General features: G+C 36.0%; 1 protein-coding gene across 1 annotated transcript; it reads right to left on the reverse strand.

Annotated features, from left to right (window-relative positions):
• Positions 1–28: 28 nt before the first annotated feature.
• LOC131928888 (dihydroorotate dehydrogenase (quinone), mitochondrial) lies at positions 29–11,537 on the reverse strand. Its single transcript, XM_059285045.1, has 9 exons — positions 11,474–11,537; positions 7,397–7,606; positions 6,743–6,942; positions 6,475–6,548; positions 4,678–4,865; positions 4,289–4,408; positions 3,190–3,343; positions 2,167–2,326; positions 29–982 (listed from the first exon to the last, which is right to left on the reverse strand). The coding sequence occupies exons 1-9, from the start codon at positions 11,504–11,506 to the stop codon at positions 910–912; spliced, it is 1,212 nt and encodes a 403-aa protein (XP_059141028.1). The 5' UTR covers positions 11,507–11,537; the 3' UTR covers positions 29–909.
• Between the last annotated feature and the right edge of the window lie 3,056 nt (positions 11,538–14,593).

Genomic DNA, 14,593 nt, shown 5'->3' on the forward strand with positions numbered 1-14,593 from the left:
AAATACAAATGTAAAAGCAACAAAGGAGTATTTCAATTGAGCACTTTATTAAATTTTATCATTTCATGTAAAAAGCAAACACTCAGAGCAAAATTAGGGTGAGTCACGTTAGCTTATTCATGCAACACCTTTACTAAATATAAATGTTATATTTACATTAACAAACAACTTATTCATCATCATACATTATTTACATAAATTATCTTTGATATGTAATGAACCACAAAACATAATACCTAATGCATACATTAAATTATACATAGTTGAATTTTCTTAGAACATCCAAGTTATGATGGTAATGTATCAACATCATTTACATCAACTGCTTGTATTTAGAAACTTCTATAATGAAGAATAAACATTTTTGTCCCTGTGAAAAGTACAATCAGGCCAAATTTAACAAACCTTTGATTGCAACTTATGCAATGGGCAGTAGACTGCCAAATCTAACAAGCTGTTTTGACCATAACTAATAAAATGGGCAGCAGATTGCTTCTTGTTATCAATTTCAATAACATGCAGTTAAACCTGTTATTCTGACTTGAGTCATAATATCTGTGTAACCAAATACAGATTTGGTCATGATTTCACTAACTTGTTCTACAGCAGGTCCACAATGACATGAGGAAGACCAGCAGTATAAAAATTCATCAAATATGTCTCTGTAACACAACTACAAATCTGGTCAAACATTGTCTTGATAAGGATGAGATGATGAACAGAAAATTCTTTAAAACTTGTTTATATTTTTTCATTTTTCTTCAAAAGCGCATTGCTCAGAATTGATCCAGCAAATTAATTTTTAAATACTAAGTCTTTTACACTTTTGAAAAAAAAAAAATCATCTCTTACCGCTATTTAAAAAATTCATATATAAGATCTATGTACCAACAAATAAAACACTTCATCTCACACCTTTTTGGAAGGACTTGTTTTAGAGTCTGCACCCACAGCTTCTGAGATGTGCTGGTACCCATCATTCCTGGGATAGACAGACATTTTAGTCAAGAAAGCCTACCTCAACAATGTGACTAGCAACAAAAGCCTACCTCAACAATGTGACTAGCAACAAAAGCCTACCTCAACAATGTGACTAGCAACAAAAACCTACCTCAACAATGTGACTAGCAACAAAAGCCTACCCCAACAATGTGACTAGCAACAAAAGCCTACCTCAACAATGTGACTAGCAACAAAAGCCTACCCCCAACAATGGGACTAGCAACAAAAACCTACCTCAACAATGTGACTAGCAACAAAAGCCTACCTCAACAATGTGACTAGCAACAAAAGCCTACATCAACAATGTGACTAGAAACAAAAACCTACCTCAACAATGTGAGTAGCAACAAAAGCCTACCTCAACAATGTGACTAGCAACAAAAGCCTACCTCAACAATGGGACTAGCAACAAAAGCCTACTTCAACAATGGGACTAGCAACAAAAGCCTACCTCAACAATGTGACTAGCAACAAAAACCTACCTCAACAATGTGACTAGAAACAAAAACCTACCTCAACAATGTGACTAGCAACAAAAGCCTACCCCAACAATGTGACTAGCAACAAAAGCCTACCTCAACAATGTGACTAGCAACAAAAGCCTACCCCAACAATGTGACTAGCAACAAAAGCCTACCTCAACAATGTGACTAGCAACAAAAACCTACCTCAACAAAGTGACTAGCAACAAAAACCTACCTCAACAATGTGAGTAGCAACAAAAGCCTACCTCAACAATGTGACTAGCAACAAAAACCTACCTCAACAATGTGAGTAGCAACAAAAGCCTACCTCAACAATGTGACTAGCAACAAAAACCTACCTCAGCAAAGTGACAAGCAACAAAAACCTACCTCAACAATGTGAGTAGCAACAAAAGCCTACCTCAACAATGTGACTAGCAACAAAAACCTACCTCAACAAAGTGACAAGCAACAAAAACCTACCTCAACAATGTGACTAGCAACAAAAACCTACCTCAACAATGTGACTAGTAACAAAAGCCTACCTCAACAATGTGACTAGCAACAAAAGCCTACCTCAGCAATGTGACTAGCAACAAAAGCCTACTTCAACAATGTGACTAGCAACAAAAGCCTACCTCAACAATGTGACTAGCAACAAAAACCTACCTCAACAATGTGACTAGCAACAAAAGCCTACCTCAAGAGCTCATCCATCTCCCTCTTTATTTTGGTGACCACTGGTGGCCCTTGGTAGACCAGAGCTGAATATAGCTGGATGAGACTTGCGCCAGCCTTGACCTTGTCATACGCATCCTTGCCACTGCTGATGCCACCCACTCCAATGATGGGAACTTGACCTGTAACACGTTCAAACAACTTGACTACAATGGCAGGTCAAACAGATCTAACAACAGACAGATCTGACAACAGACAGATCTAACAACAGACAGATCTAACAACAGACAGATCTAAACAGATCTAACAACAGACAGATCTAACAACAGACAGATCTAAACAGATCTAACAACAAACAGATCTAACAACAGACAGATCTAAACAGATCTAACAACAAACAGATCTAACAACAGACAGATCTAAACAGATCTAACAACAAACAGATCTAACAACAGACAGATCTAAACAGATCTAACAACAGACAGATCTAAACAGATCTAACAACAAACAGATCTAACAACAGACAGATCTAAACAGATCTAACAACAAACAGATCTAACAACAGACAGATCTAAACAGATCTAACAACAAACAGATCTAACAACAGACAGATCTAAACAGATCTAACAACAAACAGATCTAACAACAGACAGATCTAAACAGATCTAACAACAGACAGATCTAAACAGATCTAACAACAGACAGATCTAAACAGATCTAACAACAGGCAGATCTAAACAGATCTAACAACAGACAGATCTAAACAGATCTAACAACAGGCAGATCTAAACAGATCTAACAACAGACAGATCTAAACAGATCTAACAACAGACAGATCTAAACAGATCTAACAACAGACAGATCTAAACAGATCTAACAACAGACAGATCTAAACAGATCTAACAACAGACAGATCTAAAAAAAAGGCACATCAGAGAAAAGTAACCCCAAACATGTTAACAACTTTTTAATGATAATTTTATGTTATCAGAACAATACATTTTTCACCTGCACCAAAAGCTAAAAAAAAAAGTCTGGTACTCACCCCCTGTTAGCCTGTACATGTCAGAAATTGTTTGCAAAGATTTTTCTTTCAGTGGTGCTCCACTCAGACCCCCAGTCTCTGTTTTATTCTTGCTGACTAGAGACTCAGGCCTGGCTACAGTTGTGTTGCTGATGATCATCCCATCAACCTTGCTCTACACATTCAAAATACAGGTCAAACTTGATGGGGGGGAGGGGGGGAATAAACTGCACAAGGAACAAAAACTCATACAAGATCTTACAGAACATGGTCAGCAGTCTGGGTCAAAGTTCAGGTCAAACAAAACTGTGGCTGATTTTCTCTCAGCAGGACATCAATATAGCTCGACATGTACACAACCACAAGTAGAACAAATGTATTACACCACAAGTAGAACAAATGTATCACACCACCAAAAGTAGAACAATTTTTGTAACCCACCACAAGTAGAACAAATGTATCACACCACAAGTAGAGCAAATGTATCACACCACAAGTAGAACAAATGTATCACACCACAAGTAGAACAAATGTATCACACCACCACAAGTAGAACAATTTTTGTAACCCACCACAAGTAGAACAAATGTATCACACCACAAGTAGAACAAATGTATCACACCACAAGTAGAACAAATGTATCACACCACAAGTAGAACAAATGTATCACACAACCACAAGTAGAACAAATGTATCACACCACAAGTAGAACAAATGTATCCCACCACAAGTAGAACAAATGTATCACACCACAAGTAGAACAAATGTATCACACCACAAGTAGAACAAATGTATCACACCACAAGCAGAACAAATGTATCACACCACAAGTAGAACAAATGTATCACACCACAAGTAGAACAAATGTATCACACCACAAGTAGAACAAATGTATCACACCACAAGTAGAACAAATGTATCACACAACCACAAGTAGAACAAATGTATCCCACCACAAGTAGAACAAATGTATCACACCACAAGTAGAACAAATGTATCACACAACCACAAGTAGAACAAATGTATCACACCACAAGTAGAACAAATGTACCCCACCACAAGTAGAACAAATGTACCCCACCACAAGAAATATATCCTATAATGTACAATGAAAGCTCACCTTAGGTCTAGTTATGACAGTTGCAATATCTTTCTTCTCATCCTCTGTTAGATCTGGGGCAATCTTCACTAGCAGTGGGGGTTTGGGATTAACTGTCAGCTTGTTTCTTTCTTCAATCACCTGAGTAAAATATATTGGCACATGGTGTAGATTTATGACACATACCCTACAAGTACTAACCACTAACATTCAACAAGGCTAATGATGTAGATTTATTACACATCCCCTACAAATACTAACCACTGACATGACACATCCCCTACAAATACTAACCACTGATATGACACATCCCCTACAAATACTAACCACTGACATGAGTAGATTTATGACACATCCCCTACAAATACTGACATTCAACAAGCTAATCCAAATCCCACCAGTTGACCTACTTTTTCCAACAGCTGTGCCAACTCCTCCTGGCGCTGCATGTCCCTCAGGCCAGGTGTGTTGGGGCTAGAGACATTGATCACCAGGTAGTCTGCAAGGGGCCCAAGTTTCCTCACACCCTTTATAAAATCATCTATTGCATCAGGAGAGGTTTTGTTTTTCCCCAGGTTAATGCCAAGGATGCCATTTTCTGGGGGAAGAAAATTATTACAGTGTTCTATGTCACATAAATTTGGCAGACAAAAAACAAATTCAATTAACTGTTACAGGGAGTGTGAGAAAAGTGACCAAATTTTGATTTGCGCCAACACCAGTGCATCGTCATGTACACGACTGGAGACAGTGGAACACAAAACTACACGCCAGCAGATAGTGAAACAAAGTATTACACACCCAAACAAGATTTTCAATCCTCTCAATTACCTTTTCTCTTAAAAGGGAATTTCCTTCTATTCAGCACTTTAATCCAACCACTATCAGACTTTTCCCGGTCCTCATCTTCTACTTGCGTCCAAAAATTTATGTTAAGCATATTTCTCGTTTCTCCGATATTTGTGAATGGGTAACCTAAGACCCAGATGTGAATGATTTAATGTCACCAGCAAGATATGTCAATAGGTAACCTAAGATCCCAGATGTGAATGATTTAATGACACTAGCCATGTGTCTGGATGAGCTAGACAGCCCATTAACTGTATTGCATGAATAATTGAGTGCATTTCATCATTATAATGTTAGGACATCAGATAATAAAACATTACATATTTTAATAAGCTTTTAGTTAGGTAACATTGGTGTTAGTTTGTGGGTTTGTGGCAAATCTTGTAACTCAATTTGGTCCCACTTCTAATGCAGTTATTTCATTCAACTCTGAAGACAATATAAGAATATCTAATTTTTTAGGAAATTAGATATTATATTAGATGTTTAAATAATTTAAATCATAAAAAGAGGGATACCAACAGGATTAATCTCAAGCCAACATTCAATCAGTCTGATTACGGGTGGTTGATTTTGCGCCTCAGAGCAACCATGGATATTAAGAAAGGGCAGATAATTGCTACTTAAAGATCGCAAGTTATTGATTCGGTTTGAAAGCAAATATTTTAAGTCATGTGTTGTTGACTTTATTAAGAACGATTAACTAAATATTATAATATCAAACAAATATAAAAAAAACCTTTATAATAATATTTAAAATGTATTGAAAATAAAAACAATAAAACAAAATTTGCTTTCTTTAGTAAAAGCATTGACCGCTCATGAGATCACTTTCATATTTTAGCAACCAAAGTTTTTATTTTTTATACTTTCTCAAAATTTTCAGAGCATTTAAAAGTTAATTACTTTAAAGTTTTTTAAATATTTGTTTTATTTTATATTCCAAATTCACACTTGGAGGCTCACAGTTATTGTGTCATTTCATCACAAGTCTCTTAAAAATGTTGAACATACATAGAACAGTTTTCTTAAAGTATTGTACTATAAGAAAAATAAATGTGACTGTCAATAATGTCATTAAAATTGTGTTTTTAGAATCATGATAAATTATGCATAACGCATGTTAGTTTACTAGCTGTCATTAGATTATGACCTGATTTTTTTACTTTTTCTGTTCATGAATTCTTGTAGAAAACTATTCTACAGGAAATAAGCAGCAAATTGGGATTTACGACAAGACATGAGACATTGTAGTGGGATTTAAGACAAGACATGAGACATTGTAGTGGGATTTAAGACAAGACATGAGACATTGTGGTGGGATTTAAGACACAACATGAGACATTGTTTTCCTGTACCTGATGGATTGTCTGAATGTCTTTTAGCCAGTCTTTCATACACAGCTTCATGTCCCTCACTGTTGAAGCCGTACCTTTAGGATTAGAAATATTAACCAGTTAATGTGATTTCACTTGGATTGACGAGCAGGTTAGTGTCTATAAATTCTAACAAATCTAAAGAACAAACCTATTAGCTACATCAGAAAAATTGTGCACAGAGTGCTAAACAGTTTAATACAAGATCAAATTAGAAATCTCATTTTGTGAAATTGAAAAAAACAGAAACCTATTTATAACTGCTTTGTCTTCTGTTAATCTAAAAACTCGAGGCTTTGAATTGCCTGGTTGTGGTTCAGGCGTGACACTGCCGACCTCAATAAACCCAAAGCCCATTTTGAGCAGTCCATCCACAGCCTCCCCTTGCTTGTCAAAACCTGCAGCTAGTCCTACAATGTTGGGAAAACATCGCCCCCAAAGCTCAGTTTTCTAATGAACATTTAATGAAAAAAATTGATTGAATGAATATTCTGAATAAGCATGAAACATAAATTCCTCTGAATCTATCATGGCTTCATTACAGCACAACTAAAAGATATTAATCAAGACAATATTAGCTTTAGACAATATTGGAGAATGATTACAACTGTTTTTTTAAAAAGTTTGATGATTATCTATTTCATCACAGATTCAATTCACACAACTGTTAGAGAACGTTATATCCAATTTGAACAAAGCTCTGTATCTGTTATCATTTCAAATTAATTTTAGTATTAAACATCTTTGAGATGGCATCACATTACAAAATATTTTATTTCTTTTTAATAACCGATTTAAATCAAATTCTTAAAACAGAGTTTTATGTAACTCAGTATTTGATTTTTATAATTCCCAAGCATAATTAGAAAGTAATTTGTAGTTAAACTATAAAGAATAGGCTTACCAGAGCAGGTGGGTCTGGTACACTCGGCCGTGGAACAATTTTGTACTTGGCTAGCTTTATGCTCAAGTTATGAGCTGTCTCAGCACCAAACACCCGAAACAAGGGCATGCCAATTTCTTCATAAAATTTCTCATTGCCTCTGTACAAGTTGATACCTCCAAACAACAGAATGCCCCCATTGACAATTACAGCTGCTTGCTTTAGCTGGACCTAAAGCATACTTTAAAATTTAATATTTTTATACTATACTGCTGTGTGAAAAAATAAGCATTGTTATTGTTTATAGTACTTACAATACAGTTCATCTATCATGCTTCAAGGGAGGAAGAAATGTTTTGACTTTTTTGATAGTGTGTCACAAGAGATGGGGGTTAAAGATGTGTGATGTCACATTTTAAAAAGTATTTTTTTTGCACTGAATTTTAGCAGTAATTTACCTTTTTTCATCAGACTTTGTTGTTGTTGTAAGTTATTATAAAAATTAATCATAACACATCAAATCTTGGTCCAACTAGGTAAATGTTTTAGAAATAAAAATAAATTGCTCTTTCAAAAACAAAAATTGCTTTTTGTAGGATAGTGTTTGAAAAAATGTAATTGTCATTTTAGTGAAGTCTGACTTCTTGTGACGATGGGGAGGAGAAAACAATCATCCAATCAAAAAGTATAAAATGCCAATTATAAAAGTTTATATACTTAGTATTAAGTACAATAGTGGCTTAGGCAGGAATTAATCATAGTTATAAAATCCTGTCTGTCTGGGTTGTTTTTTTTGGACTATGCTAAGGATTAGATGTATTTGATGTTTTTAATATTTTCGGTAACTAAATAAAAAAAAAGAAAAAAAAGCAAAAACAATTTAGTTTTCATGTGTAATTGCGACATAAACAATGGCATCCTGTTATTCAATAGGCTACCATATATTTTATTGTACACATTGTATGTGAAAAAAAAGGGAAAACTAGGTCATGGGGTTTAAATTTGCATTGTTATTTAAAAACTTTTTCTGCAAAGTTTTGTAAATAAAAAAACTAGGTCGGCGCCCGGGGACATATGTACCCCCCCCCCTGCCCCGTGGCTACGCCTCTGTGGGGCTGTCAGAAATCTATCACAAAGTTCCTGTACAGCCAATCAATTATGAAAGTGAAACATCAGGTCATAACTTAGGCTTGATGAAAATAAATAGAAATGTAGCCTTAAACTCACCAAATTATTTTCAAATTCTCTGGATTTGCAACTTTTATAACATTGACTCTTAAAATATTAAATTACTTGTTTATTTTTAGGCTTAAGTTTTTATTTTTTATTATTTTTACGGTTGCTTTGATTGCAAAATCTAAAAAAGCAAGTTTTTAATCCATGTCAACAATATGATGGAAGGATTCTCATCAAGTTGGTCGCCTCCATTAAAGATTACAAAATTGTTGCTTTTAACTTTCAACTTGTTACTAGCTACTAGATCTAGCTAGATCTACTTGTTAGGCCTATAATAATTTAAATTTATAATATTATTAAAATTATTTATTAATAAAAATAATATAAAATGAAAAATGACACAGATTCCATTCACTGCAACTAGCAGCTATCTTTTTATTTTAAGGCATTTTAAGACAAGTCAGTAAATATAAATAAATACATTAGGCCTAAATACAATAATATATAATATATAGGCCTAGTATTATATATATATATCTAGACCTAAACTAGTAGATTCTAGTTACAATAGTTACATATACACATAGACTCTAGATATCTAGTAGGGTAAAGGAGGGCGTTAAGAGCCGTGTGGTATTAAGCCCCAATCAACACCCCACCCCCACAAAACCCCCAATAACACTGCTAATCTACTTCTGAGGTAACAACCACTGCTGTTCTTTGATAACAGAGAAGCAGAGGATTCATTTTATGTAATTTGTGACCCACTTGGTCCAATAGGGAGAGGATGAGACAGGATTTAATCCCACTGCTCTTTCCCTAAAATTTCTCATCTCCATAAAACCATTTTGTGAACTTTTTTTCCAAATAGACATAACTTGGGAAACTTCACTTTGTAATAAACCAAATGAGTTTTTTCAAGCCCATTCTTTGTTCCTGTATTAGAGCATTGGTTGTTGTACATTTTAACACTATTTTTATAGCTATGGCTAGAATAGTTTTATTTTGGTGAATTTTTTTTGCACAGTGATTATTGGTGTCAAAACAAAATGGCCGATATTCGTCCCATTTTACCATGCTATACAGTTTTTATCATTATCAGAGTAAAACTTGACTGATCATTACCATAATGGTTTTATTTGTTAGATAATAACTAAATCTACATGAATACATTAATTTTGTCCACTAGCTTGCCTCTTTAGAAAAGTTATAACATATACTGTTATGTGGCTCTTGAAACCCTATGTGCAAGTTTCTCATTTATTAGACCACTGAATATGACACTGGTATAGGAATAGTTAACACAAAATGTATTTACTGTTAAACAGACTTGTGTCTAAATGATAGAACTACAATTCTAACCTGCTAAAAAGTAAAAATTCAGCCATCTGATGTTAGCAAGGTAATTTTTAAAATGGTACAAGTACTTATTACCCCTAAGGGGCAATACAGCCGACTAAGCCCCCACCTGTTTCTAACCAACCATAAAACTTCTAATCTCTTTGTAGGTAACAGGAATAAATGTTCTTAGGTCTCAGCCAATCTGGGGTGGTATGTTATGTAATTTATGACCCTCAAGGTCCAGCAGGGAAGTAAACAGGCACATTAATACCACTGCACCCCCCTTACAATTTCTTACCACCATAATACCCAGCCCCACCAGTTTCTGGCCCACCATAAAACTTCATCTCTTTGTAGGTAACATGGATTACAGTTACATATCTCAGACAATCTGGGGTGGCATGTTATGTAATATATGACCTTCAAGGTCTAGCAGGGTGGAGACCAAAGAGGAATCAGTACCACTGCTCTCCCCTCACAATTTCTCACCTCCATGATATCATAGCCAGATCCCACCTGTATCTAACCCACCATAAAACTTCATCTCTTTGTAGGTAACATGGACTTAGTTCTTAGATCTCAGCCAACCAGAGATAGCATCTCCTTATGTAATTTATGGCCCTCAAGGTCCAGCAAGGAGAAAAAAGGGGAAACCAGTACCACTGCTCTCCCCTCACAATTTCTCACCCTTATGATACCCAGCCCCCACCTGTATCTAACCCACCATAAAACTTATCACTTTGTAGGTAGCATGGACTTAGTTCTTAGATCTCAGCCAACCAGAGATAGCATCTTCTTATGTAATTTATGGCCCTCAGGGTCCAGCAAGGAGAACAAAGGGGAAACCAGTACCACTGCTCTCCAATCAACATTTCTCACCTCCATGTCATGTTATGTAATGTATAGCACACATGGCTTATCAGGGGAAAGCATTAAGGCAGATTAGTTAGTACCACCCCTTTTTACATACAAGAATGTTAACTCTGGACAGCTACACACTAGTATACTAGCTACACACTAGGCATACTAATGTGCCTACTGTAAACTACTAGACTTTAGGCCCTATGTACACCTGCAATTGTATCAATTGTAGACTGGGCCCATTGGGGCCTAGTGATAGCTAGTATCAGTTAAAGTGTGTGTACACAGCATTAACTATTTTGGGGTTAGAAATTAATTATTTTTATTGCAGAGTTAGTCTAAACTAGGAGATAATACTTATTGCCCCATTGCCCGGCTCCTTTCACCCCAAATGCGGATTTTGGGGGTATGACAATAAATGTTCAATTAAACCCATTTAAAGTATATTTAATAGACTTTGTTATTATTTTTATATTGTGTAAGTCTGTAAGATATGTTAGAATAATTTTGCCATATTTTCAATACTAAAAAATTGTTAGATTAGTAGAAATCTTTTAAAATGTACAGGTGCTAAAAAGTGTGGCTCTTAACGCCCTCCTTTACCCTATAGATTTCTAGATCTAGATCTAGATACTTGTTATACTAAATACTTGTATAGATCTAGGTCTAGTTAAAGTCTAGTATTTTAGAGGTTTTTTTAGATTTTAGACTTAGACTTACCCAAAACTTTGATCCACTTGCAGCTGAAGTCATATTGTAACTGTTCCAGTATCTATTTTATATTGATCTAGGATTTAAGATCAAGACTATATTTCGTTGCTCGGTATAGACTCGGATAGAGGGTCAAGAGTCTAGACTAAAAGTTGGACTGTGGTTCACTTATTTTTTCCAGCGGCGAAGTTTTGGGTGTAGCTGAAGACGAAAGTGTCATTGTATTGTTTGATTATATAAAAAAAGTTACACTTTTAAAGTCGAAAGTCAAAGGTCAACTCAAAAGTATTTACTAATTATCGAATGCTTATGCTAGTTATTAAAAAAAAAAACAACGAACATATAATATTATAATAAATCAAAAACATTTTTCATGGTAAGACCTACTTAATAAATATTAACATATTTGATTGGAATTCATCATAATTAAATATTAAATCTTATGTTATTTTTGTACACATTCAAAACATAAGTAAAAAGTCAGCTTAAAAAAATACATTAGCCCAACGAAGGATCAGTCATATTTCATTATAAAAGGACTTATAGTTATAGGACTATTCGCAAACATGTCTTCCATAAACGACGTCACTCTCATAGGGTGAGGGGGGGGGGGGGGGTCCGACATTAGTGACGATATGTGACGAAAGGGAAGTGGAGGCCATTTTCAGGACAGAGGCGCCTTTTCGGACAAAAAATTTGAAACGTTTGCTAAAATAAAAATGCTTCTGTTTTAATTTTAAAAATTGTAAACCATGTGCAATTTTATGCATTTAATTTCCTCGTCTTCTGCATACATTATTCTTCGCCTTCCACGTCTAGACACCCGCAAAAAATGAGGCAACTATTTCCTACATTTGTTGGTCTACTTTACACATTTTCATCTGCTGTTTCCGTTTTTACTGCATTTCATATTTTATTGGAATGGACCTCTAACCACAGTTTTTCTCTGCTTTAGAAAACTTTCTAAAGCAACGCTAAGGCAGCTATGTGCGCTTGTAACACAAGCAGTGTTTCTTCCAGACATTTTTCTCGGGGGGGGGGGGGCACTTGATATTTTCGGGGGGGGGGGGCGGTCAACATTTTTCGGGGGGGGGGGGGCGGACACTAGTAAAAGTGTATGTTTGCTATATAAATTCCATCTCGTTCGGTGGGAGGGGGGGGGGCGGTAGACTTTCTTCGGGGGGCTCTGCCCCCCCCCCCCCCCCCCCGAAGAGATGCCTGGAAGAAACTCTGAACAAAAAATGAATTGTGTTCTAGTTATTTCTTCCGGTTGTTTGCTCTATACTATAAAACTTAAAACTGGGTTGTCTCGAAAGAGTTCTATAAGGCCAGAAGGCCCGCTGAATTGAGAGAAAGCGGCTTTCCTTTTGTCAATCCTCGATTTATCATCGGTGTTTATATCGTTGTGGTCGCCAAATATGGGGCTAAGAAAGACCTACATTAAAGTTGACTGTTTATGTAGATTGTAATTATTTTAAACTTAAGATTAGTGGCATTTAATAGAATGCTCCAAAGTCCACGTTTTTATCGTGTTTTTTTTAAAATACCAATATTAAATTACCGTGAAATGGTAAGTTCGTCTGACTTGCTGGCCTCAAATCATGGCAACAATAGTTATGTTTAGTTCAACCACCTTTACTGCCCACATTTATCACGCTCATTACATAACAAAACTTAGGATCAAAACAGAAAGCCGACAAGGTTCAAAGGCTGTCAATGACACATAACGTCAACAACACAAAATATGTTCAGACAATGCCTACTGAGGAGAGGCCGACCAGAGAGTAGCCTACGGCAACTGTGCCTAAATTTCTTTTATAATTAACTTTTCTACCGCGTATTCAACTAAATGCGTAACAAAAGTTGAGATTGTTGTATTAATTATCTTAGAGTATTTTTACTTACAATTGTTATAAATCATAATGCTTTTAACGTCTATAAAAAATTTATGCTATCAAAAAATACAACCCACAACAATAAACATACAAAATTTTACAATTCTTAACAAATTAATAAAACGATTTCTAAAAAGATTTTTGTGAATTTTTTTCTGTGACTTTATTTCTGTGACTTTTTTTCCGATAAAATTTTTCCACTGTGACTTTTTTTCTGTGACTTTTTTTCCTAGCAAAAACTGACTTTTTTTCTGTGTTTTTTTTCCTGTGACTTTTTTTCCGTTCACCCCTTCAAACTAGCGGCTTAGTTAGGGAAGGACTGGTGGGGCGGCTTTCCGGGGTGCCGACGTTGGGAGGGAGGTGGGGGGGGGGGGGGGGGGGGGTCAAAACGGTAGAAAGAGGAAAAAAACAACTCCTAAGCCGCAATCCTAAATTATCCACCAAATTATGAAAAAGATACTGCTACTTTGCTTTGCATACTACTGTCTTTCTGATATTTTGCCATACCACCACTTTTTCATGCTTATTTCATTTGCCACTGTCTATAATCTAGCTCCGAGCCATACAGTAAAAGAGACTTCACATTTAGCTATAGATCCTGATTTTTTTAACAATGCATTTGAATTCCATATTGTCTTCCAGTTGAATTCCACTTTGTTTCCTCTAGCTTGTGTAACACATATGGTTACCAGCCAAGGGGGATAAAAATATGAAGTTTTTATTCATTGGGTTGCGGCACCTGTGGGACTGCAACTGAACTGTTGACGTTGTTTTTTTTATGCTTTTGTGAGCGATGTTACCTGTGTTCCATGTCATGTGACATGGGACTGTGGGTAGTTTCATGCCTAGCCGTGTCAGGCACACGCAAGGCTACTGTCTGTGGACCAAGATGTAGACCTAATGAAGGGCTACAGTTTTTTTTCTTTTGGACTTTTGGTCTTTTGGATTTGGTTTTGGATTTTTTCTTCTTGGCTAGTTTGTTTTGTACTACTGTGTTGCATCGCCGTCATGGCTTGATGCTGTAAATAAAGCGAGTACTGGACAACAACTGTCGGTGTCAGTGTGTACTTAATCTCAGGGTCAGCCCGTCTTAACCACAACACCTCAGTGGGTAAAAGCATCCCCACTGAGTGAGGGTTACATTTGGCGCCCAACGTGGGGCTTGACCTTGGGAGGTAGGATGGAAAGCACCAAGCCGACGTTCGAGAAGTTGTCGCAGGAGTTGGCCGAATTG

Source organism: Physella acuta, unplaced genomic scaffold (assembly GCF_028476545.2).
Source record: "Physella acuta isolate Inbredline_101_S28 unplaced genomic scaffold, ASM2847654v3 ptg000091l, whole genome shotgun sequence".
Classification (NCBI taxonomy): Eukaryota; Metazoa; Mollusca; class Gastropoda; family Physidae; genus Physella; species Physella acuta.